This window comes from Mesoplodon densirostris, chromosome 11, assembly GCF_025265405.1.
Source record: "Mesoplodon densirostris isolate mMesDen1 chromosome 11, mMesDen1 primary haplotype, whole genome shotgun sequence".
NCBI classification, from domain to species: domain Eukaryota; kingdom Metazoa; phylum Chordata; class Mammalia; order Artiodactyla; family Ziphiidae; genus Mesoplodon; species Mesoplodon densirostris.
In genome coordinates, this window is record NC_082671.1 from 74217398 (window position 1) to 74244370 (window position 26973).

Here is a 26973-nt window from a genome sequence, read left to right on the forward strand (position 1 = left end):
CAGAAGTAATTGGTCCATTCAGCCAACAAACATTTACTGAAGGCCTTCTTATTCTGAGCACTGAGGATTCATAGGTAAATAAGGGCAGTGGTCCCTGCTCTCATGGTATTGATGTTCTAGTTAATAACTAGACGAACTATCAGGAAAAATTACCAGCCAGTGGCAGGTGCTACATAGTGACATATGAAGTCAGGGAAGACTTCTCTGAGGAGGTGACATTTCATCTGAGACCTAAATTCAAGAAAGAGGCTTGGAAGAGAAAAGGATCAGGGAAATACAAATCAAAGCCACAATGAGATATCTTCCTATGCTTGTTAGGATGGCACTTATCAAAAAAGCAAAAGATAATAAGAGTTGGCAAGGATGTGGAGAAATTGGAACCTTGTACACTGTTGGTGGAATGGAAAATGGTATAGCTGCTATGGAAAACAGTATGGAGGGGCCTCAAAAAATTAACAGTAGAACTGTCATGTGATCCAGTGATTCCACTTCTGGCTATTCTGGGTCCTAAAGAATTGAAATCAGGATCACAAAGCAATATCTGCGTTTCCATGTTCACTGCAGCAGTATTCTTAATAGCCAAGCTATGGAAACAACCTAAGTATCCATCGATAGGTGAATGGATAAAGATAATGTAGTAAATATATATATATATGTAGTAAATATACATAGTAAATATATATATATGTGTGTGTGTGTGTGTGTGTATATATATATATATATATATGAATATTATTCCACCTTAACAAAGAAGGAAATCTTACCATTTGTGACAAGATGGATGGACCTGGAAGACATTGTGCTACGTGAAATAAGTCAGTCATGGAAGGACAAATATATGCATGAGTCCAAATATACAAGGCATCTAAAATAGTCCCACGTATAGATGCTGACAACAGAATGGTGGCTACCAGGGGATGGGGAGAGGGCATTGTGGGGAGCTATGTTCAGTGGTTATAAAGGTACAGTTATAAGTCAGTTCCAGAGATCCACTCTACAACCTAGTGCTTATAGTTCACAGGGTACTGTGCACTTAAAATGTATTCAGGAGTGTAGATCTCATGTTAAGTGTTCTTACCACACACACACAAAGAAAAAAACCAAGACACTTTTGGAGGCAATGGTTATGTTTATTACCTTGAATGTGGTGATAGTAACCTGAGTATATACATATATCCAAACTCATGTTTTCATTATGTGTCATTTTTTGTGTGCCAACTATACCGCAGTAAAGCTGGAAGAAAAAAAAAAAAAAGAACAGCAAAGGAAGTACATTCCAGATGGAGGAAGTTGCTGGTGCAAAGGTCCTGAGGTAGGGCAGGTTTGATGTGTGGAGCTGAAGGATGGCCTGTGTGCCCGGGACTGCTGGGGAAGGAGGAGAACAGGAGATGCAGAGCAGCAGATAGCCAGGAGGCAGGCTGGAAGGAGGCTGGAAGTGGGTTAAAGAGTCAGGATTTTGTTTTGTTACTGTTGTTTTTTGTATTCTTATCTTGGATGTCAGGAGAATTCTTTTAGGCTCCAATGGCAGGGGAGGGCGTGTGTGGAAGCTCTTGCGGGCTTACACTCACCTGGCCCTGTATCAGGATGACTGGTCACACGGCCACCCCTGCTCTCTGTCACTTGGCCCCCAGGTCACAGTGGCGTTGCCTCTAGCTCCAGCCCTTCTCCGTGTCACCCTCCATACCTTCCTCAGCGTCTGGTCTTCTTTACCACTGGCAAGAGAGGAAAGAAAACCACTAAGCACTTGACCTCTGTCTCAGATTCTGGGAAGCCCTTAGAGGTCTCGACAAACACTGTGTTCTTCTGGGTTTTCCTTCCGTTCTCTTTACTCACATCAGTATTTGTTGTCCTCATCAATATTTGAGCACCCATTTTGCACTCATTCTCCAAACATTAAATATAGACTCTTCTCCTGCTCCTTTTTTTTTTTCCTCCACGGAAGAGGCTCAAATAAAAAGCCTTGCAGATTGACGCCATCAGGTGATCTCCGGATGGGTGAGTTCCCGTGGTGCGCTGCTCGATGCCTTACAAAGTGAAACTCCCTTTAAAAATGACTCACCAGCTCTTCCTACACCGGCTTCCCCTGGTGGGTCATCAGAGGGCAGAAGTCTTTGGTTGTCCCTCTTGGAATCTGTGACTGCATTTACTTGTTTAACACGCACGTGTGAGAGCTGGCCACCTGCCAGGCGCTATGCAGGGCACCGTGGTTGAAATCGGAGGCTGGCCCACGCCCTACAGAAGGTGCTTGCCGTGGACCAGTGTCAGAAGTGGCAAGAGGACAGTCCCCCCGGGTACAGGGAGGGCCATGAAGGAGAGAGCAGCCTTCTTTGAGGCTCACCTCAGCTGTCCCCCCAAACACTCCCCTTGATGCTGAGCCCACATCCACTACCTTTCTGCTCCTCCTACACCCCAGGCTCCCCCCGCCCTCCTTGGGAAGGCCTTTGTACTTGCTTCCCAAGTCCTGGGACACCCTGACCACCCCCCAGCCTCGGGTAACCCTTAATATCACTCTCTGTGATGTGCCCTATTTTCTTTTCCTCAGCACATACCTACTATCCACAATTATTTGATTCATGTCATTTTTTCCTAGTTTTTTCACCAGATATGAGACTCTGCCTATACCGTTCACCTCTGGGGTGCCCTCCCCTAGAATGGAAGCAGGCACATAACAAGCACTTAATAAATGTGTATGGAATGAACTGAACAAGTAAGAGGGAAGAATGAAGGACCAGACACAAAGGAGGAGCAGATGAAGAAGTAGAGAGTTCGGAGAGAACGTGCTGGTAGTTTCTGTACCGGAGCAGAGGCATGTCAGGAGAGGGGCAGAGAATGACGCTGACCGAAGGGCCTGGACTGTGCTTCGGAGTTTAGACTTAATCCTGTCGGTAGTGAGGAGTCACCAAAGGGCGTTAATCATGGTCACATTTACATTTGAGAAAAATCACTCCATGTAGAGAATAGAACGGAAGGGGTGAGACTGGAGGCAGGGAGACCACTTAGAGGCCATTGCCGCATCCCAGGCCAAACGATGGTGATGGGGCTCTGACCAGGGGCGGCAGCCGTGGGGATGGAGAGGACAGATGGATTGTTTTGTGGGTGCTGAGAACAGGGGAGCAAGTGCAGCTGGCAACCATAAACCGAGAGGGCAGGTCCCTGTGCCCTGCTTCAATCAGACGCCCCTGGCTGGACAGGCCCGCAGCAGCCGGGGCTGGAGCAGGCAGAGAGTCTGTAACATCGCAGCCTGGAATTGTGTCTCTGCGGGGAGCTCCACCCCTGGTCCTTTGCAGCATGCTGAGTGTTATCTGCAAACACAGCCATCGGGAAAGGGTAAGACCTTGTATCTGGCCCAAAGTGGAATGCTCCCAGCTTTGGGGAAGAAGTCCTTGGAACTATGACAAGCACACAGTTAGTGGTCGTCTCAAAGACTGGAAGTCAGGGACCTCTCCATTGGACTGCAGATCCCAGATGGGAAAGGGCTCAGGTGGCAGGGTCTGAGTCTCAAGACGCGTTCCTCCATTCAGCAGATAAGTCATTGAAATGGTCACCAGCCACAGGGCTAGTGATCCTAGGGGAGCAAGTGCAGATCGAAGCCTGATTCTCACAGTGCTCGTCTAGTGAGGGATGCAGGCAGGCACGGGGTTGTCATCCAGTGTGATAACTGCCGGGACAGTGTGAGGCTCTGAGAGCACACGAGAAGGGGAGAGCAGGTATGTCAGGGAAGACTTCCTGGAGGAGGTGAAATTCGAAGGATGAATAAGGCGGAGTGAGAAGATACGGAGAGTGGAGGGAGCGGCACAGGCAGTGGAGACCAGAGGTGAACACGAGCACGGCATACTCGGCTTCCAGTGCAGCCAAAGTGAGCACGTGGAGGGCTGCACAAGTTCATTTTTGTATTATTATGTCTTCACGGAGGTGATGATGATAATAAGGGTGTGAGCTCTCTGGTCAACCCAGATCGCTCATTTAATGGACGTAGGACCTCAGAGAGGTCACATGGATGCTCTGAGCCTTGGGTTCACCATCTGATAAATAACTGGGGACAGTGATGCCTTTGCCATAGTGTCTCATGGATAATTTATGTTAAATCACCAAAAATAGGACACCCAGAACACAATGTTCATCGAGAAGGGGGTTTATCACAAACCACAGTGCCCAACCTGTCTGATCATAATCTGTCGTTCCATTAATGGGTTTTGGGATTTTAAGATTTTTTTTTCTAGGAAGGCCTGGCAGAGAGATGAACCTACAGAGTCACTTAGAAATCTGTGTATGATGCATGGGAGGGGCTGTCACATTTGCTCTGGATCAGACAATCCCAGGTAGATTTCTCCTCCAACAGGAGACTCTGGGTGGGAGGAAGAGGCCATTTGGTTGGTCTTGGTGCCAGAAAGAGAGAGGGAGAGAGAAAAGAAAAAGGAAAAGAGGGAGGGAAGGAGCATGAATTCAGGAGGTTGGGGGGTTCAACCCTTCAGTAAGCAGCAAACCCCATTTTCCAGCCTTTGTTTGGGGTACTTGCTCCAAAACAAGATGGTTTTGTTTGGAAGAGCTCGGGCTCCAGCTGCAGCATAGAATGACAGTAGCTGATGGGACATAGCCACTCCTGTCCCATAGTTTGTCTGGGCATCTCTCCCTGGAACCAATAAGTTAGTCTGTGTAATGCAATAAGCATTCACTTGGCATTAGTTACTATAATTTGATTGAAGTCGCAGTAGAAGCTAGAATTCTATATATTAGCATTTCTCTCCCCTTTCCTCAGCAACCCAGCTGCTCAAGCATAGCCACGAAACCCTGGGACTCCACAGAACACGGCTGGATAATCATGGATATTCTCTACCCCCTAATCCATGCAAAAATCCTTCTACAGTGTCTCTAACAGGCTTACATCTGGTTTCTGCTGGAATCTTCCCAAAGACAGGGAGCTCACCACCTCCAACAGCTTAGTGCACTGTTAGAAAGCTCCAAATGCTAACCCATTCTTCCTCAGGTTGAGTTGAAAATCCCCGCTTCTGGAAAGAATCCATTAATCTGAGTGGATTAATCTCATTAATCTTGGGTGCAGTAAAAAAAATAAGGACACCCCCTGTGGTCCCCAACAGCCAGGTAGATAGTGTAGCTTCCATACAGCGTGTTATCCAGAAACATGTAACTCTCCCCAAGCATTGTATTTATAGAAGGCTGCTTTGTCATCAAGAGTGCCTTGCTCCACCTCAGGGAGTTTTCCAGATAAAAGAAACTCACCTTTCTAAATGCAAAACCATTAAAATATATGTTATTATAGATGTTTTCCAATTTGAATGGGAATCTTACTAAAGTACATGCCCTTCCTTAGTAACCAAAGTATACCAAACTCAATTTACAATTTTCAGTGACTAAGGTTGCACTGAGTAGGCTGAGGGGGCGGGAATTGGCCAGAGGAGGGAAGATGCTGTTTATCCTGGCAGGAAATGGCCTCAGACTGTTCGCTGCTTATTCTGCAGATGCCTTTCTGACAGCTGTCACTTTCACTTCATCAGCTTCAGAACAACCCTTTCTGGGCTCAACCCCCTGTTCATCCTTCCCGTGGCAGCCAGAAAAAGGAAAACCAATGGTACTGAGGTCAGAAAGTCCAGTGGTAAAAGAATTATCCACTGTCACGTTAGAAGTTAAATTACGAAACGTAGCAAACGCCTAAAAAGTGAAAAAAAGCGGGCTTCCCTGGTGGCGCAGTGGTTGAGAGTCCGCCTGCCGATGCAAGGGACGCGAGTTCGTGCCCCAGTCCGGGAGGATCCCACATGCCATGGGGCAGCTGGGCCTGTGAGCCACAGCCGCTGAGCCTGCACGTCCGGAGCCTATGCTCCGCAACGGGAGAGGCCACAACAGTGAGAGGCCCGCGTACCGCAAAAAAAAAAAAAAAAAAAAAAAAAAAAAAAATGAAAAAAAGCAAAAAGACTGGATACCAATGAGTTTTCACATTTATATGTAATTGTAAGTCAATAGACAAGTGTCTGCAGACTTGGAGTTCCCTTATCCGATGCCCACAGCAGACATCACTAATTGATGACCCCAGTTGTCCATCTGGGCTCAGCCCCAACCCCAGTATCCTCACCAAGACAGCACTCCAGAGAACCAGTAACCATCCCCAAGCAATAACACGGGAGATGCGGAAGCCTGTTGGGCATCCGTGCACTAGGCCTTCATCATTCTGTTCTCTCCTGCATGAGGAGAGCTCTCTGTGCTGCTCCAAGACCTTTCTCTGCTTCTTCTAGCCTTTGACAATTGGAGATTTCCTGCAGGGAAAGCAAAAGGGAAATGCAACTTTAATCTTCACCACAATCAAGGGAAGGAGGTGTTACGAGTCACTTTTCACAGATTAAGGAAACCAAAGCTCAGAAGAGATGAGTTACGTGCTCAAAATCAAGCAACTCCTACATGATGGAGCCATGATGGGAAACAAGGTGGCCCTAACTTTGAAGTCGTAGACCGAGCGAGGCCATGCTTCTCAAGTGGATGTAGATCCCTATTTAAAATTAACATAAGAGGAGCTACAACTCATTCAGCGATTCTCCTAGTTGCTTTTACTTTATATCACTGTTCTTACAAACAGTATTCTTCTACGAACCCTGCAAGGTAGTTATTATTATCGTTATTTTTTAGAGGAGAAGACGGAGGCTCAGCGATATGGAATCAGAGGACAGGTTGGTGGCAGGTCTGGAACTGGTGTCAGTCTTGCTGAGAAGTCTTTTTACAGCTGCTGAAAACACTCCATGATCTAAAGTTGTAATACTTACCCAATTCCAGCACCCCCACCTCCCAGAGCTCGTGCCTTTAGTTTTCTCCATAGCACTTATCACCCTTCAATGTATTATATTCTGGACTTATTTATTTTGTTGGTTCTGTCTCTACAACTAGAATGTAAATTCTGGGACTGCAGGGATGTCTGTCTGTTTCATTCATCAGTGTATCTTTATGCCTATGAAAGACTGCCTGGTATGTGCTTGATACATTTTGTAGAACCAATGAACTATTACAAGTCTTTGCCTTGAAGTATTTGTGGTGCTCTGGAAAGATCCCTGTACTTAACATCAGAAAACCAGGCCCCAGGACTAGATCTATGCCTTCAAGCATAACTCTTGGCTTCCCTGAGCCTCAGTTTTCCCACCTGTAAAATGGTCAGTAAACAAACCCAGCCCAGGCTGGTATGTGCGTTGAAGGGCTTAAGGTATGCGAAGGGCTACAGGCCACAGGCGGTCTCCTTATGAGTATTGGCCAGAAAGCACGTCCTGGATGCCTTCCCATCCAGCTGCTCTCAGCCCCCTGCCTCGCCTCTGAAATGAGGGCTTCCACGTTCAACCCCCTCGTGCTACAAGGGTGATGGGCCGCCTGTGGGGTCACATCCCCTGATGCTAAGCTCACTAAGAAGAAAAGACAACGGCCTCACGGTGGCTCAGTAAGAAGTTAAAATTAAGACACATGTAAACAGAAGCTACCAGGGAACAGATGGCTCTGTGGAAACAGCTGTATCCCAGACAAACCCCAGAGAAACCCCAGAATGCATTGTTGTTCTCACGTGCGGGCCGCCTGTCACCAGCTCTTTAATCACACAGCGGGCAGCGGAGCCCAGGGTGGATGGCGTCCAGAGCCCTACAACAGGCTGCCGGAGGCCAGCCTCCAGTGACGTTCCATGGCGTGTTAAGTTCCAGAGCCTGAAGCATCACAGTGTTTGCCTGGGTGGCCAGGAGAGGGGATAAAGGTGGGAGTCACGGTCCAGATACTCAGAGGGTGTGTCTGGGCCACGGGGATACATCCTTCCTTCACACACCTGGGCTCTGGCTGTCACCTTTCCAAACCCGCCAGGTGCTCGATTCTCCTGTGCCTCTGTCAGTCGCAGCCCCCGCCCTCTTCTCCTTTTGGCTGAATCTTCCTCCCCTAACTGGCTCCTCGTGCGGTAGGTAAGAGGACAGCTCTGGAGCAAGACTGCCTTGCGTAAGATGTTAGGAATACTCCCTTTGGGATTTCAGGCCACTCAAACTCTCTGTGCCTCAGTTTCCTCGCCTGTAAATGGGAATCAGGTAGGACTCCTCCTACCTGGTTGGCTTGATGAGAACTAAGTAAGGTAAGACAGGTCAGGAGCTTAGGTCAGTGTAGCACATAGCACATCCCCCGACCTTGAGTTTTGTTTGCATTATGAATACACAGTTTTACAATTGCTAACTTGCTTCTTTGTTTCCCCACCCAGACTGTATAAACAATTTAAGTGCAGAAATGGGTTCATTCCCCATTCCTAGCACAGGGCTTGGCATAAAATAAGGGACTATTAATTGTGTGCAATGTACCCATTAATACTGATAGCTGGGAGGGAGCAGACCATGCCTTTTTCTTATTTTCTCAGAGCCTCAGTCAGTGCTCAGCAGACCCTCTCTGAACCGTCACTGAATGGTCCATGCTTCTCCCCTCCCACGAAAGAATGAAGGTGGCCCATGGTTTGGTTTCCTTGGAAAACAGTGTTTTGGGTTCCTGGAATTTTGTTGATTAATATGCACAGCAGGCAACCAGCGAGCTGGTAATTTTTCTCTGCCTGTCCACGTGGTTTAATAAAACTTAACCACTTCGTGGAAACCCCAGGGAAGAGCCCTGAGTTAGGTTCCAAGAGACGTGACTTAGAGCCCCAGCTTTTCCGTGCACATCCCTGGTGCTCCAGTTTCCTCATCCATCAACTGGGGGCAAGAGGGCAGCCCTGCCAGTCTCATATAGACACTGGGAGGAATGGATGAAGAAATGGATATCCAGGCCGCTGAAAGTGAAAGCTGAAAGTGTAAAGCAACACTCCTGAGTGTTATTTTAACCATCAGATGTTTCTGCCCATTGTCCTAAAGCATCAAAAGGACAGGTGTCGGAAGACGAAAGGGTGGCCTCGGGGCTTCCCTGGTGGCGCAGTGGTTGAGAGTCCGCCTGCCGATGCAGGGGACACGGGTTCGTGCCCTGGTCCGGGAAGATCCCACATGCCGCGGAGCGGCTGGGCCCGTGAGCCATGGCCGCTGAGCCTCTGTGTCCGGAGCCTGTGCTCCACAACGGGAGAGACCACAGCAGTGAGAGGCCCGCGTACTGCAAAAAAAAAAAAAAAAGTCAAAGATAGCTGAGAACGTCTCATAGATCACTTGATCACAACCAATTCCCCGAGTGGCCTTTGGGAACATATGGGTGTGCATTTGGAGTTGTACACAGCCGTCTGGAGAATCCTGTGAACATTTATTGGGCTGGGGCCCTGGAAACCAACCGCCCTGTGGTATGTGGGACAGACGCACACAATGAAAAGGTACCCCACACAAAATGCCAGTGACACCGCCTGTTATCTAGTGGTCCAAACCCATGAAACCTCAGTGGTGTACAGTGAGAAGTGTTTATGGATGCAGCTCTACTGATCTTGGCCAGGCTCGCTCACGTGACAGGCAACTGGGGAGACTCCACTCTGCTCCAGCTGTCTCTCCTCCCCCAGCAGGCTAGCCAGGCATTTTCCTAAGAAGCATGCACTTCCTCTCGAGCCCTAGCCTCAGGATTGGGGCATCAGTGCTTCCCCCTCCATTCTGTCTGCCAAAGCAAGTCACAAGTCCAGCCCAGATTCAAGGATTAGGGAAATCAGCTTTGCCTCTGTAGTGGGCAGCACCAAAAGTCACATGACAAAGGGGAAGGATATGGGGGAGGGGGCAATGAAGAAACTGGAGCATTGAATGCAGTCAGCTGTCAGAGCACACATCTTGAGAAATAATATCATAGCTTAACCTGTCAAGGCAGTGTTTTTTTTTTAATAAATTTATTAAAAAAACAAAATATTTTTAAAAAGAAAAAAAAGTATTTTTTCAGGAATACAAACACAAAAATTACAAGATCAGCATGGTATTAATATAAAGCAAACTAAAATTTACCATGATTTTGAACTACTGGTAGAGAATAAAGAAGGATAATCCATTTGACCTTAACAATAAAATCATTGGAACTGTAGACAAAAGAATAATCATAGCATATCACCTAGTTCAAGGCAGTGGTCTTAATTGATAGGTCATAGAGAAGTGAGTGAATATATTTTCTTGTTGGTTTAGAGATTTTATATATATATATATATATATATATATATCTTTTTGGAAAAATATTCTGTTGCATTCAGCTCTTAATAACCCTAGTCATGTAAAGTTAATCTATATTCAATTATATGTCATCATGTGATGGACAAGGTTCATGTAACAGAAGAAATATTGGAAGCAACCATGTGACCTTTGGCAAATTATTATTTTCTTTAAATAAGTTTTATTGAAATATAATTTGCATATGATAAATCCACCCATTCTAAGTGTACATGTATTTTCACAAATGTGTACACCCAAATAACCATCACTCTGAGCATGACATAAGACACTCCCATCACCCGAAAAAGTTCTCTCCTGCCTATTCCCAGCCCATTCATTCTGCTACCGCACATCCACTGATTGAATTTCCATAACTGTCGAAGTTCTTTTACTTGTTCATTGCAATTTTTCACCTATAAGGCGAGCATAGTCAGTCACACCTGCCTGGGAGGGATATTGTGTATCAGGCAGCTGCTTATCGGCAGATCTGGAAACCTGTATATCTGCGTCTGCTTATGTGAAATGCTAAGTTCCTAGTTCCCTGTTAGCAGGACAGCTCACTCTTTCACTAGTTGGGTAGGAAGGAGAATAGGAGAGGTAAGTAAAGGACTCCTACAAGCAGATTAATAAAGTAAAGGACGTCAAAGCATTAGAAGAGAGGGAGAAAAAGAGTGGGTACTGAGACTGATTAAACTTGGATGAAATTAAAAGAAAAGATGTTTTGTTTTGTTTATGGGTTTGCATTTTCTTTCCAATACCTGGTACAGAGATTGAAATCTGTAGCTCTGGAGAGAGAAAAGCACCAGGTCACACAAAGGTACTGCTCCATTTGGTTCCCGTTAACTCTGTTCATAGACAGTTTCCCCCGTTATTTGAAATTGTTGTGCTGGGTCATGAAGGAAAACGTTTTTGGTTTTGTATAAGGACTTTGTGGTTGCTTATACCTTTGTCAACGCCACCACCATCACTGTTAGCTCAGAGCGTCTCATTCCTCAGAGGGTGAGGCAGCTGCCCTTTATCCTCACCTCTTTGAAGTCAGATTAAATTGCAGAGGAAAATGAAAACAGGATCCTGTTCTTCTCTGATTGGCCCATCAGTAAGGTCCAATGGGTACCAAACTCAGGGGAGGACAGGGCACAACAGGTAGGCGCCCTCGGGGACTTTCTTCTTGTTGCCAAGCCCTCCTGCCTGCCTTTCAGCTCCAGAAGCAGCTCTCTGAGCTGGATGAGGACGACCTGTGTTATGAGTTCCGGCGAGAGCGTTTCACCGTCCACCGAACCCACCTGTACTTCCTACACTACGAGTATGAGCCCACTTCCGACAACACGGACGTCACCCTGGTTGCTCAGCTCTCCATGGACAGGTAGGCAGAAGGGCCCTCACCCTCCGCACAGTCCCCTCGCCGCTGTCCTTCACCCAGTCGAATGGAGAAGGGAGAGATGGCCTCACAGGCTTAGAACCTTGAAGCCTGATAAGACAGGGCTTATGTCTTGGGCTTCCCTGGTGGCGCAGTGGTTGAGAGTCCGCCTGCCGATGCAGGGGACATGGGTTCGTGCCCCGGTCCAGGAAGATCCCACATGCCACAGAGCGGCTGGGCCCGTGAGCCATGGCCACTGGGCCTGCGTGTCCGGAGCCTGTGGTCCACAACGGGAGAGGCCACAAAGGTGAGAGGCCCGCGTACCGCAAAAAAAAAAAAAAAGATAGGTCTTATGTATCATCCCTCTCCAGCACTGAAAACCAAGGGCACCTGTCTCTTGATGGTGCTGGTTGTTTGTGAGGATGAAGAATTGATTCTAAAAAAATAGAGCTCTACTCAAATTACCTCAAGGAAAGGGGGAGTGTATTATAGGGAAACACATGGACTGGACCCACAATTGCTGCTGGAAAGCGATTGCTGTTTGTTTTCCTTATATGCTTGTTGATGCCAGCATCATTCCTGGAGCCTTTATCAGGAAGTACTGACATGATCCCTGCCCTCATGTGGCTTATGGTCTGTTGCACTGATTCTCCACCTTGACTGGGGACAAATTGAATCACCTGAGGAACTTTTAAAACAAATTCATGGTCAGGTTCCATTGCAAACCAGTTAAGTAAGAATCTTTGTGGGGTGGAGACCTTGAATTGTTTTAAGTTGCCATGTGCGGCCAGCATTGAGAAAATGGGACTAGCAGTATAAAAAGAGTAAATAATTAAGTCAAATGATTATAATTGTGATAAGTGCTTTGAAGGATGAAACACATATTATCAATGTCAAGTGAGAGACCTTCTTTAGGTGGCGTGGTCAGGAGAGGTCTTTCTAAGGAGAGGACATTTCTGCAGAGACTTGAGGATGAGAAAAGGAGTTAGGTATGTGAGTTGCTAAGAAAAGTTTTCCAGGCAGACAAAACAGCAAGTGCAAAGGCCCTGCAGTAAGAAGGGCCTTGTGTATTCAGATACCTGATAGAAGACCAGTGTGACTGAAGCATCACTTGAGAGGGAGCTTGAGAGGAAAGTTGCATGAGGTTAAGTTTATAAACATTAGAAACTCATAAAACATTTGGGTTTTATTCTAAACGTGGTTGAGAACCTATTGTAGAAATTTACACAAAGTTGTATGCTGTAATTTATATATATATATATTTTTTTTTTCGGTATGCGGGCCTCTCACTGTTGTGGCCTCTCCCGCTGCGGAGCACAGGCTCCGGACGCGCAGGCTCCGGACGCGCAGGCTCAGCGGCCATGGCTCACGGGCCCAGCCGCTCCGCGGCATATGGGATCCTCCCAGACCGGGGCACGAACCCGTATCCCCTGCATCAGCAGGCGGACTCTCAACCACTGCGCCACCAGGGAGGCCCTGTAATTTATATTTTTGAAAACATCTCTCTGGCTGCCAGGAGGTGAATGGATTCAGAGCCTTTCAGGTCTCTGCAGTTTTTCTGTACCTGGCCGTCCTATGTGCCTTCTGCGCACCTCGGCTAACCAGCTTCCTCTTTGATTTACTGATGTCCACAGTGGCTGCCCTTGACCCAGTTTCCTTCATGTCATTCCCCCTCGACTCCCACAATTAGGAAGGGAGTTTAATGGTCTCATTCTGTCTTTGAGCCACTTTGGAGATGCCTGTCCAGCCTATGGATGAGATTCCATGGGGGTCGTTTTAGGATTAAATGAATTAATGCCTGTAAAGTGCTGAGGACAGTACCTGGCACACTTAGTAAGTGTTCAATAAATGTCACTTGTGATTAGTCACGAGTGATTGAAGAATGAGTGAACAAACAAAGGAACAGCACTGGGACACGAAAAGGTTCACAGACAGTAAGCAGTCTGGGAGCTCAGGAGAGGGAGGACGACCTTGCCTCCGGAGGCAACCGGGAATGATGCGTGCTGAGAGCGGCTGTGGGAGCAGGTTCCTTTTTGCTTTGTGAGTCCCTCTGCTTATTAGCAAATGACGGCTCACAGAATTAATGGCTTCGTGGCTAGTGGTTTCCTGGAGATGCACAGCCTCCGGGACACCTGTCAGAGAACTTGCTGACCATAACAGGTAACAAAGGCCAAACGGGATAAAAAGGACAAGCACAGAGCTTCTGGCACCAGCTGGGTCCTTGACCTGCTATGTCATCTCAGGAAAGGTCTTTCCTTCCTGTGGCCTCACTTTTCTCATCTCCAAAATTCACGTGATTGCTCAGCAGATACTATGTAAGCATCTGTTAGAATCATGTGCCAGCCTCTTGTGGGGCTGGGACTACATAAGAAGACCCTATTCCTGCCTTCAAGGAATATGTAGTGTATTCAGAGTTCAGACCATGTATTCGTTTCCTACTGTTGTTTAATCACCACAGATTTTGCAGTTTTAGAAACACATTTTTTTTTTTTTAATTTGACGGTGTCTGGGTCAGGAGTCTGGATATGTGTTAGCAGGTTCTCTGCTTGCGGTCTGAGGCCTGAAATCCAGGTGTTGGCTGGGCTGCAGTCTCATTTCGGAGTCAGAGTGCACTTCTAAGCTCGTTCAGGCTTTGGCAGGATTCAGCTCTAGGACCGAGGTCCCCGTTTCCTTGCTGGCTGTTAGCTGGGGTCCTTCTGAGCTCCTGGGGGCAACCCTCAGGCCCTCTCAGCATAGCAACTTACTTCTTCAAAGCCAGCAGGAGAATCTCTCCAGTCTGTTATATGACATAGTCACAGGAGTAATATCCCATTGTATTCCCAGGTTCCGCTCGCACTCAAGGCGGGGGTGGTGCTACAGGGTGATACACCAGGGCAGGGGCAGGAGTCTTGGGGCCAGCTTAGAATTCTGGCTGGCACAGGCAGGGAACAGGTTCTGACAACAGAGAGATGCTCCAGGAGGAGCCCCCATCCTGGCCGGGGCAGAGAAAGGAAGAGAGGGCATATGTCCCCCAGGGAGGCTGAGTGGACTGACAGTGGAAGGCTCGTAGGGAGAGAAGGAGCCCCCTGCCAGCCCCCAGGTAGAGCGTGCAGCATATCCACAGGATGGAGAGGATGCCAGGCCCTCTGGGGCACACACGGTTAGAGCTCAGGTGCTTGTGCTCAGGGTGAGGGTGAGAAGAGCAAAAGATCTCGGCCAGGTAGGCAGGGCTTGGGGAAACCGGGTGAGGTGGGCAGCCCTGCCAGCTCAAACCTGCCAGGCTCCCAGTGAGGCTCCATGAGGGACTGGCCTAGACCAGTGTCCCAAGTCACCACTCCCCTTCCTTATCAGCCTGGATGTGCACACCCTTCCCCGCCAAGCACAACAGCAAGTCACCCACCGTAACAACTGCTCTTTACATTTATTTTTCCTTCTCCTCTGTGCCATTTAAAATGAAAACAAAACCTAATCCTTAATATTCGTGCTGCATGATGGTCTAGATTGGTCTTCTGTTCTCCAGGCAGCATAAATGTATCTCAGTCCCCTCAGATGAGGCACCTGAAGCCCAGATACTACGATCTGGCCAGGTGAGTGAGTTCCAGGTGATCCCAGGTTCCCATCAGAGCATCCTGGTTTTCCTTGGTCACGTTCACGACTGCTCTTCGTACATTCAGCTTGTCACCAAGATATTCTTCATCAAGATCAGTAGCCAGTGGTTACCTGCAAACTCAGGTGAAAATGTGAGACTCTCTGGGAAAGCCCTGGGACATATTTACATTCAGTCAGTACTTGCTAGGTCTGTATTCTCTGACCACAGCATCTGCCCATGGTAGGTATTTAGGAGAGAGAAAGTGATGTAGGGGGAGAAAAAGAGAGGAAGACTTGGGTTCAAAGTCGAGTTGCACCACTTCCTAACCGTGTGAATTTGGGCAAGTTATTCAGGCTATTTGAGCCTCACTCTACTTACCTATGAAGTGGCAATAATATCGTCAAGTTCACAGACTGCTGTCTGGGTTTTATAAAGTAAGACGCTGGAAAGTGCCCAGTGATTAGCAAGTGGGCCACGAATATTAGCACACTTTCCTTAATGTTTTTCACCTCTATGCTGGCTATGGCCTTTGCTACCCGGAATTTACAAACAATTAGAAGACAAACATTTTTAATTATTAACAACTCAAGTCCAGCCTTATGTATACACTTGTTATTAACCAAAGAATACAGACAGGACAGAGCCCCTCTTTCCGTGGCCAGCCCGAAGCATCCAGCCTGGGCTGCAGGAAACCCGGCAGGACCTCCCTTCCCAGCCAACTTAAAAGAAAGCCCCAGCACCTCTCACATCTGCTGCAAACGCTAACCTCAGACGCCTTCCCTTCAGAGCACACACATACACCAGCATGGCAGGCGTGTGATCCCCTTGACACGCTGTGACAAGTGGTGCCATCCAGACAATACCTCAGAGAACCCAAGGAATTCCACACCCCAGCAAGAGACACTTAGCGGGACATAATCAAAAATTATAAAGCAGTCACACAGGTGGATGAAGACAGCAGAAATTCCTCCTTCCACGCTGCCATCCCACATATCCAATTATGATGCAGCAGGCTGACTGGTGCCTGTTGGATTGATTTTTAATTGAAGAAACATTTCGGGTCTGTTTGTAAACCTTTGAGTCAGAAGTAGGCCCTACGTGAGTGCCACAACGAATTAGGGGAGCCAGCATGCAGGCTCCCGTGCCCAGCTCCCTCTAGAATTCCGTTCAGAAAGAATGAACGTTCCCTGCTGCAGCTGTGGAGCTGGGAGGGCTGCTTCTCACCCAGGCACTCGCTCAGGAAGCTTCCCTCCCATCCCAGCAGCAGACGAGAATGGTTGAAAGGACAAAGCAGGCCGGCTAGGAGGGATCCTGATCGCAGCATCCCTGCCACCTGGCCGGGAGATGCTTGCTCTGTTTTCTGCTCCTTGAGTGAAGTCCTTGAAGTACCAGCTACAGCTCCAGGGAATCGTGTGGCTGATGGGCCTTCTCTCTGTTTTCTGCAAGCAGGAGAAAGAGAACATGAGCTGAGCTAATGGGGTCCCATCCTGTAGGTCCCACCCCTCCGCTGGCAACACAGCATCTTCTGGGAGCTTGTTAGAACACAGATGCACGGACCCCATCCCAGGCCTGCCGAACGGGAATCTCTACAGTGGATCCCAGGGATCTGTGTTGTAGTAAGCCTCCCAGGTGATCCTGAGCCAGCTGAAGCTTGGAGAGCATCGTTCTAGAGAGTGAAAGGTACTCCTTTCCCCATGTAACAGCCAGGGCGATCTTAATCCGGTCACATCATGCTTTCTCATTGCCTTTAGAATAGTATTAGAGCCGTCCACCGTGACCTTGAAGGCCCCCTATGACCCGGCACCTGCCCAGCCCCCAAACCTCCTCCCCTTCTGCCCCTCACTTACCTGTGTGCCACCCACACTGGTCCTGTTTCTTCTTACTTGAACGTGCTGAACTCTGTATCCCAAGGGCTCTTCCCTCTTCTTGGAAAGCTTTCCACCCAGGCTTTCTCAAGGCCAATCCTTCTCATTATCCGGGGCTCACGTTGACCTCTCCTGCAGGCCTGCCCTCACCGTCATCTTTATCCTGTTTCCTGTTCTGTTGCCCCTCTGGGGCTCAGTTCACTCTGAACGTATCTTGGTGTGTTTATTTCTTCTCTCCAGAAGTGCAGGAACCTTGTCTTTCTCGTTCATTCTGGGGCCCAGGACAATACCTGCACATTGCAGATGCTCACTGGATATTTGTTGGAGGACCAGGTGTTTCAAAGGGAGGAGTGGAATGTGAGGAGGAAATCACAGCTGTCATGTACAAGTGCCTGCTGCACGTCCAGCTCTGTGACAGACACTTGAGCGTCATAAGTAAGCAGGCTGTTCACACAGCGGCGCTCACAAGGTTACAAGAGCAGCTCCGGGCAAGCCCCACCAAGCAAGCACGTTTCAGCACCTCTGCTTGTGTCATGTGGCTAATGCCCCATGGACCAAAGCATGTCCCATGGCCAGCTCAGAATCAGTGTGGCGGAGGGTATTACCAAAAGGTGTAGATAGATAGAGGGAGAGGAATTTGTAGCCATTTTGTCATCGACAAAGGTATTAGTATCCCCTCTATGCATACGTGGAAATGGAAGCTCAAAGAACTATTGTCACTTGCCCAGAGATACTGACACAGGTCAGAGTTCAAACCCAGTTCTGCCTGAGCGCAGAACCCATGGTTGCCCTCTGTACCCCGCAGCCTGCCTTGCTCTGTGTACCAGATTGGAGTCGTCTGCCTTGTAGGCAGTGGGTTCCCCATTCCAGCAGAGGCTGAGTAGCCACCTTCCCAGGCTGCTTGACCAACCAACATTCTAGAATTCCTTCCAACCCCAGTCTTTTAGGTTTCGAATCAGCCATCTCTCTGCCTGCTCCCTTTCACCTACGCAGACTGTCTGGGGCTTCCTGTCTCAGTAGGACTCCCTGGGGGAAGCCCTGCTTCTTTCTAGGTCTTCCAGACATATCTCTGGCCATTCCTGAGCCTTTGCCCTCCTCTTCCCAGCATGAAGCGATGACGGGCTCTGTGGGGGAGGGGAGAGAGCATGGAACAGAGCATCAGGACAGGGGGTCCTCGTGTCAGCCCTTCCTCTCGTACACGGTGTGCTCTTCAGCACGTCATGCTCTTCTCTGAGGCTGAGGCCTTTCATCGTAACAGTGTTATAATCGGACTAAAAATCTCAAAGATTCTTTCCAAACGGGTAGGAATTACCCTTTTTTTTTTTTTTTTTTTTTTTTTTTTTTGGCGGTACGCGGGCCTCTCACTGTTGTGGCCTCTCCCGTTGCGGAGCACAGGCTCCGGACGCGCAGGCTCAGCGGCCATGGCTCACAGGCCCAGCCGCTGCGCGGCATGTGGGATCTTCCCGGACCAGGGCACGAACCCGTGTCCCCTGCATCGGCAGGTGGACTCTCAACCGCTGCGCCACCAGGGAAGCCCCCATTTTTTGAATTAATCTTTGTCTCTTGAAACACTCTCCGTTGGCCCAGGTCCTTGCTGTGCCAGATCTTTTGTCTTCCTACGTAAGACACCAAAGAAAGACTCAGCACAAAACTCAACAGGAACTGCACAGGGACAGACCTTAGGGAATAGGTGTGGGGAGAAACAACCAGGAGAAGGATGGAGACACTGGGGGATCTTGGACTCCAAGAGAGACCAAGGAGAAGGAGGAAGGAATAGAGGGAAGCTGACACCAAGGTTAGAACACATTTCTGTTTGGGGAAACAGGTGATGAGAAGATGTTTGGAGACATCTTTCTCAGCCAAAAACCAGTTCATGTTGAGTAGTGGTCTGGATACCTGGCACTGGGGTCAGACCTGGGTGCGAATCCAGCCCCTCCACTTTGTAGCTATGTGACTTGAAAGAAGTCATTCCACCTCCTGGAGCTTCCTCACCTGTAAAACAGTGATGAGAATCTCCACTATGTTGATAGCATTACTGTAAATGTTACCAATTTACATTTACATTTTGGACAAAGCCAAAATGTGTTGGCATGCTGTGAGCAACAGATAAATGGTAGAGACTTATTGTATCATGATCGCACTTTATGCATCATCATCATTCTGACGAAGCTCGCTCAGTTTGTCTGTTTGACTGTTGTTCGGGTCCTGGCAGAGAGCTTGGTTTGAAGGGAAAAGAGAGACTGGAGCTAGTAGCAGAGAGACAGAAGTGACTGTGCCATGATTCGTTTTCACTCAGTGAGTTGCTTGGGAACATCTGGCACCATTTCCTGTAGAGTCTGTATGGATATGATGTTTGTCACATCAGCAGCCCCTTTCTCCTGAGAACCCTAAGTATTTTGTGTCTCTGTTCTCACTCTAAACTTTTCGCAGAGGTGGGAAGATGGGGCTGGACCAGGCAGGGCTTGCCCCCTGCTCGGAAAACTCAGACACAGAGTCCAAAACCAGGTCAGTGGGAGAATCCACAGCAGAAGCTGGTCTCTCTTCACACTCGGTCAGACACGCCTCCTGCATCCACTCCCTTTAGCAGCTCTGACGTCCACATAGTAGAAATTATTCTTACCCTGTACTCCCCAAATCTTAAAGGATTGGTACAAACATCTCTCCCATCCAAGTGCAGAGTCCTCCCATTTTGCAGACAATGCAACTGAGGTGCAGGTGGGATCATTCAAAATCCCAGATTCTCAAGAGCCCAGCAGGAACCAGGGCCCTTGTAGCAGAGGCCAAACACAAATTTCAGTGGAATCAAGCATTGTGGAGAATGTAGTGCCTCTTTCAAAACTGGCTGGGGTCAATTTGATTAACAAGTGCTATAAAGTATGAGAAATGGAGGGCATTTTACCCTGATGAATATCTTAATCCTCCTTAGTGAAAGAGGAAGCAAATCCACGAAATACCAATTCACAGAATTACTGAGAGGAAACTGAAAGTCCATCAGGAAAGCCATTGACACAAGATAGGTGTGCCCATTTTCTTTTGTTTAGAAGCGTGGAAATGCATGGAATCTATTTCCTGGTAATTGTCCGAATAAAGTGGGCATTCTGACCAGGAGACTGCTGGTTATGTACCTCTTGCTGGGTAGGGAAAAATTGAAATAGGCTTTTGCTCTTTCTTAACCATAGATTTTATGTACCAGGCACTTCTAATGCTTCTGGGGGGTGGGGGGAGGGAACATTTTTATAGATTTCTCTTCAGACATTTTTGCAGAACCCTCTTGGTTAGGATCATCTTTTGTTTTTTTCTCTGGGCTCTGTTCCCACCCCACCCTCTCTCTCCCTGGCTCAGCGCCTTTCGGGTAGCCTTGCAAAATTGCCTGGCGCCCTGGAGCAATAAGCGCTCTGAAAAATGAAGACACCGTCACCCCAGGCTCACTTTTGTCCCCAACATTCGCATGTTTTTTTTTCCTTGCCTTTGCCAGACACCCAAGAGTGTTTTCTTCTCACTGTCTTCAAAGTCCTATCCAGAAACCTAGCCACACACATTTGGTGCAAGTCCAAGAACCAAAGCTGACTGGACATCTAGAACCTCAATTCCTTCATCAGGAAAATGGGGGAAATGACAGATGGGGCACAGGTTTGGGGGAAAATTCTGGAGAAGTGTCTGGTGCATAGTAATGAGTCAGTAATTGTGGTTGTTATTACTCTTGTTTTTACTGCTTGTTTTAATGCTCCTTGTAACTCATGGCCTCAGTTTGGCTAAATCTCCTATGGCTGGTCCCTGCTTCAGGAGAGTGGTAGGGCTGCTGTACACCTTTGCTGAGGGAGAAGGAAAGGTATAGGAGTTTTAAGCTGGAAAGGGATCTTTACATCATTTACTGTATTTTTTTCCCACCCACTGTTGAAAAGAGGAGTCTGAAAAGAAAAAGCTTAGTATAGTGGGATGTGACTCTCTCCATATCACCCCTCTGGATGGAAGCATTCAAAAACTAGACACAAAAAGGTGAGTGTTTTTGTGCCCATTTTATAGATAAAGGAACTGAGGTTTGGTTATTGCCCTCCATCACACAGTGATTAACATTTAGAGCAGGGGTTTGGATTTGGAGCTGACTGACCAACTGTGGATGGAGATGGAGTTCCCCAGCCCCAGGCTAACGGACGGGACGATGCGTGGATACACAGATGACACCTGTATATGCAGATGAGGCCCGCGCATGCGCGGATGGGTCAGGTTTCCCGTCTCTTGCAGGCTCCAGATGCTCGAGGCCATCTGCAAGCACTGGGAGGGGCCCATCAGCCTGGCCCTCTACCTGTCCGACGCTGAGGCCCAGCAGTTCCTCCGCTACGCACAGGGCTCTGAGGTGCTCATGGGCCGCCACAACGTGGCCTACCACATCGTGTACAAGGAGGGCCAGTTCTACCCCGTGAACCTGCTGCGCAACGTGGCCATGAAGCACGTGGGCACGCCCTACATGTTCCTGTCCGACATCGACTTCCTGCCCATGTACGGACTCTATGAGTACCTCAGGTGAGGACCCATGGGGCTCAGGCGCGGGCAGTGCCGGGGCCGAAACCCCCGCTTAGGATCGTCATCTAGTCCAGTGTTCCCTCTGTCAGTGGGTCAGCCAAGACCCAGAAGGGGAGAGCACCTGCCCAAGTCCACCCATAGATAAATGGCCCCTGACTGCCGGGTTTGGAGGGGCAGTTAGGCTATCAGGTGTCTGCATTTTTACGATGATCAGACTAGAACCCCAGTTGGCCTCATGAAATGTTTATGGCAGAACTTGGTCCAGGAAGCATCTCCTGTCTCCCAGTCTAATGCTCTTCCTATAGCTTTTATGAAAACATATCATTCCTCTTCCAATTTTTGGATCAGACAGCCTTCATCTAACCATTCTAGGAAGATCACTGCCTTTTCTGGAAAACAAATCAAAGTGGTGGTGATGGCTAACATTTATTGAAGTGCTCGCTGAGTGTCAGGCACTGTTCTGAATGCATGACAAGTTGGATTTCACTTCCTCCCCTTGCGGAGTCCCTGCCACGGGTACTATTATCATTCTTCATGTTCCCAGAAGGAGACTGGGAGCGAGATGGGGAGCTCACACTAGAGTGGGAGCTGGGGTCAGCCGGCCAGACTCTCTGTGACTCCATCCAGCTCTCCCCATGGTGGGCAGGGTCGGGGGGCGGGCAGGCGTCCAGCAGCTGGGGAGAGCTCTCAGCTTGTTGCGTTTATTATGGAATAACAAACCATCTGAACTGGAAGGGACTATAGAATTCACCTGGCCCAAAAGTCCCCACGTGAGCAAACTAAAGTCACAAGATGTAAATAGTCAAAATTTGTTTTAATCCTTTATCACTGTCGTTTGTCAACATGAGTTATCTCTGCTGCCAAGTGAGTACCTTCCTGATCCAGGTACCATGAGGCGTGGTTTGCATATATTAATTGTCCCACTGGAGCCACACATCAAGCCCAAAAGGCAGGCATGGTTACCCCCTCCTTTTTATTGTGGTGAACGGTGAGGCTCAGAGGAGCAAAGTAACCTGCTCAGGTGCACCTAGGCTGCTCCAGGATTTGAACCAGGATCTGTCGGACCCCAGGTCTGCAGCCTGCCCTGCTTCATACTTGTCTGGCTGCTCTGGGATTTATGACTGTCCCAAACAGAGCAGGGTCTGAATTCTCTCTCTCCTGGTCTCTTGCCCTCCCCCACTTCCCTCCCTGTATGTGTGTGTGTGTGTGTGTGTGTGTGTGTGCCTGTCTCTGTCTGTCTCTGTCTTACTGTCTGTCTCACTCTCAAAAGAGCTCCCACAAGAGTCTTTAAACCTTTGGTACTAAAGCCAGAGCATGGATGTGATACGAGCTCCCTCCCTGCCCTGCTCTCTAGATCAAGGGAAGGCAGACTGTTCTCTGTCCACTTTCTGAGTCAGGTTTCCTTCCAGGGTTATCTTGGGATGCCATAGCATCAGTCTCTCCCCTCTGAGCAGGTGGAGTCCCTTCCAGACTGTCTTTATTAAGAACAACAGGTGATGAGAAAACCGTGATGCAAAGAGTCATGCACCACAATGTTCATTGCAGCTCTGTTTACAATAGCCAGGACATGGAAGCAAACTAAGTGTCCATCGACAGATGAATGGATAAAGAAGATGTGTCATATATATACAATGGAATATTAGCCATAAAAAGAAACAAAATTGAGTTATTTGTAGTGAGGTGGATGGACCTAGAGTCTAATACAAAGTAAGTCAGAAAGAGAAAAACAAATACCGTATGCTAATGTGTATGTATGGAATCTCAAAAAAAAAATTCTTATGAACCTAGGGGCAGGACAGGAATGAAGACGCAGACGTAGAGAATGGACTTGAGGACACAGGGAGGGGGAAGGGTAAGCTGGGATGAAGTGAGAGACTGGCATGGACATATATACACTACCAAATGTAAAACAAATGGCTAGTGGGAAGCAGCCGCATAGCACAGGGAGATCAGCTCGGTGCTTTGTGACCACCTAGAGGGGTGGGATAGGGAGGGTGGGAGGGAGACGCAAGAGGGAGGGGATATGGGGATATATGTATACGTACAGCTGATTCACTTTGTTGTAAAGCAGAAACTAACACACCATTGTAAAGCAATTATACTCCAACATAGATGTTTTAAAAAACAACAACAGGTGAGAGACCCCGAGTCAACATAACCCTCAGTCAGGGAGGATGAGAGGTGTCTTCCCAAAAAACGTTGGCTGTGGCAGGGAGCTCTATGAACCCTAACTCCTGACCCTGCAGGGACGCCAGCAATGGAGCTGTCTTCCAGCTCCAGCTGGGCCTTGGGATCCCAGTGCGTAGAGTGAGGGCGCCCCCGTGTGGCCAGACAGCACTTTCAGCCCCTGATTGCTGTGAATTGTGAAACCTCTGCAGCTTGCAGCATGACGATGGGCTCTGGGTGTGTCGGGCGGGGCTTCCAAGGGAACAGACGGTAGGGGTGAGGGCTGCCCTCCCCCAGCAAGAGAGAGGCTTCGCTATTGGACCACAGCCCACCTTCTGGGTCTCTTCTGCGGGAGCACCCTCAGAGACTTCCTTCCAGTTAGTTGAAGGTGAACTGGCCCCATCTTAAAAGTCTGTGGTCTCTGCTCCCCCATCCAAAGACTATATAATTTTGCCTCGTGGGCCTCGTGATTTGAAAAACATTACACATGAACAGACTGCGTTTTATGTCATCTTCCTATGTTTTATTGATCAAAGACGTCAATAACTGCTAATCATGACCTTACCCAATGTGAGATAACTGGTACTGCCCATTAATTAGCATTTCCTTACTACACAGTCACCTGAAGTTGAGTTGGCCTTTAGCCACCTCCTCACAAGAAGGTGTGTGGTTCCCCTCAGGCATTTTGAAATATTGCAGATTGCTCCTGAAACCCCATTCCTTTCTTCACAGGCCCTATAGGAGTCCAGAGACCCTGAGTTGAGAATAAGTGATCTTGTCCAGTGCTCTTTTACTGCACATGTGAAAACAGACCAGAGAAGCAAAGCGACTTCCGTCTAGAGTGAAAAGATAGTGGGACTTTCCGGATTCTTTCTTCTCCATCCATAGTATCCATTCATTTAGTGAGTAACCATTTACGAGGCACCTTAGGGGCCCCCATATCTGTGAACCACACAGATAGGATCTGTGAATCCCAGAGCTTTAGACCAACAGGAATGACAGTTGAGCAAAGACAGACTCCTTAGGTACTGTGATGGGTGTGTCCTCTCCCAGGGTTATCAGCCTCATCTGGGGGGAGGCAGTATAGGAAAAGGTGTCCTGGAGAGGTTAGATCTAAATGGAGGGCTGAGGCTGAGGTGGAGTTTGCCAGGAGAGGGGACGATGTTCCAGGTACAGAGAGAGATCCATTCTGGAGAGGCAGGTGGCCAAAGCCCTGATGGGGTGAACAGCAAGAGATGATGTGGCCAGAAATGTAAGCCAGGGTGGGTCCCTCAGGACTTCTCATAAAATATGCTAAGGAGTTTGGGCTTTATGAGGCGGGGTCGGGGGGTGGGGTAATGGAAGATCACTGAGAGAATGGCGTGATTAGATGTGCATTTAAGGAAGATCACTCTTGTTGCATCAAGGAAGGATCACAGTCAGTAGGGCCAGAGGAGATAAGTTAGGGGACTCTTGTGTTCATTCTGGTGAGAGATGTTGGAGGCCTAGCGACGGGATCAGAAGTAGCAGCAGAGACAGGTAGATGGACCAGAGAGAGATTCTGCAGCTGAAATCAGTAACTGTCTGCAAAGGTGGCTGGGCTTTGGAAGCAAGACAGGGAACCTCTTTCAAATGTTGTCACCTGAGACTTCCTTTTCAAAAGCCGGTACCTAGAAGTCCTGCCTGCTTTGGCCTGTGTCTCGTGCTGGCCCCCTCTTGGTCTGCTGTGCCCACATCCTTCCTGGACTAAGCAGGATATCATGGCATTGACTCTGATGTCACGGTGGACAGGCACCTGCTGCGACCCTGGTTCCAGCTTGCACTCTGTGCCGTAAAAAACTGTGTGACTTCCAACAATTCTGTTTTTTTCAACCTGTTTCCTCATTGTGAAATGAATAAATGGACTTATATCAGGAGTCACAAATACACATGCCTGCTGGGGCCAGGACCTTGGCCTAAAGGAACCAAGGATGCTGAGTACAATTCACTAGGGAGACTGGAGCCCCCATCTCAGGCAGCTGCCACCTGTGCATTCTGATGTGGAATTATTGCTCTGGAGAGGGCGGAGGGCAAGGCGAAGGTCTTTATATTTTTCAAGAGGAGCTAGAAATCTGGATAGTCATGTTTTAATTTTTAGTGTTGACACTGATTTTTTTTTAAATTTAAACACTGTTGAGTCAGACCAAACATGTCTTCAGGATGAAGATGTCTTTCATCACCACAGACCACCAGTTTGTGACCTCTGAACTTTTTTCATATTGGAGTATAGTTGATTGATAATGTTGTGTTACTTTCTGGTGTACAGCAAAGTGATTCAGTTATACATATACATATATTCATTCTTTTTTAGATTCCTTTCTCATATAGGTTATCACAGAATATTGGGTAGAGTTGCCAGTGCTATACAGTAGGTCCCTGTTGGTCATCTATCTTATGATATAGTATTGTGTGTGTGTGTTCATCCCAAGCTCCTGATTTATCCTACCCCCCGGCACCTTTCCCCTTTGGTAACCATAAGTTTGTTTTTGATGTCTGTAAGTCTGCTTCTCTTTTGTAAATAAGTTCATTTGTATCTCTTCTTTTCATTAGATTCCACATATAAGTGATAACATATGGTATTTGTCTTTCTCTGGCTTATTTCACGTAGTATGATCATCTCTAGGTCCATGCATGTTGCTGCAAATGGCATTATTTCATTCTTTTTTATGACTGAGTAATATTCCATTGTATATATGTACCACATCTTTATCCATTCCTCTGTCGATGGACATTTAGGTCACTTCCATGTCTTGGCTATTGTAAATAGTGCTGCAGTGAAAATTGAGGTGCATGTATCCTTTCGGACTCTGGTTTTCTCCAGATATATGCCCTGCCCAGGAGTGGGACTGCCAGGTCATATGGTAGTTCTATTTTTAGTTTTTTAAAAATCCCTCCTGTTCTCCATAGTGGCTGTATCAGTTTACATTCCCACGAACAGTGCAAAAGGGTTCCCTTTTCTCCACACCGTCTCCAGCATTTATTGTTTGTAGACTTTGTGATGATGGCCGTTCTGACCGTTATGAGGTGCTAACTCATTGTAGTTTTGACTTGCATTTCTCTGATAATTGGTGATGTTGAGCAGCTGTTCATGTGCTTCTTGGCCATCTGTGTGTCTTCTTTGGAGAAATGTCTATTTAGATCTTCTGCCCATTTTTTGATTGGGTTGCTTGTTTTTTTGATATAGAGCTGCATGAGCTGTTTGTAAATTTTGGAGATTAATCCCTTGTTGGTATGACCTCTGACCTTGATCATTTCTAGGAACTAGAATTTTGAGAACTGGTAAGGAATACGATTCTATCAGAAGTCCCAAGTAAGTGTGCACTATCCTTTTCATGTGAAGATAACCATATTGACTTGCCATTAGCTTAAGGAAAAAGTTCT

The 26973-nt window shown here is 47.8% G+C and overlaps 1 protein-coding gene across 1 annotated transcript in view; it reads left to right on the top strand.

Moving 5' to 3' along the window:
- LARGE1 (LARGE xylosyl- and glucuronyltransferase 1) overlaps window positions 1-26973 on the top strand; it is a 596546-nt gene that overhangs the window by 544440 nt on the left and 25133 nt on the right. The window contains 2 exon segments of the mRNA XM_060112947.1: window positions 11297-11460; window positions 21130-21408. Of these exon segments, the coding sequence (XP_059968930.1) occupies window positions 11297-11460; window positions 21130-21408 (443 nt within the window).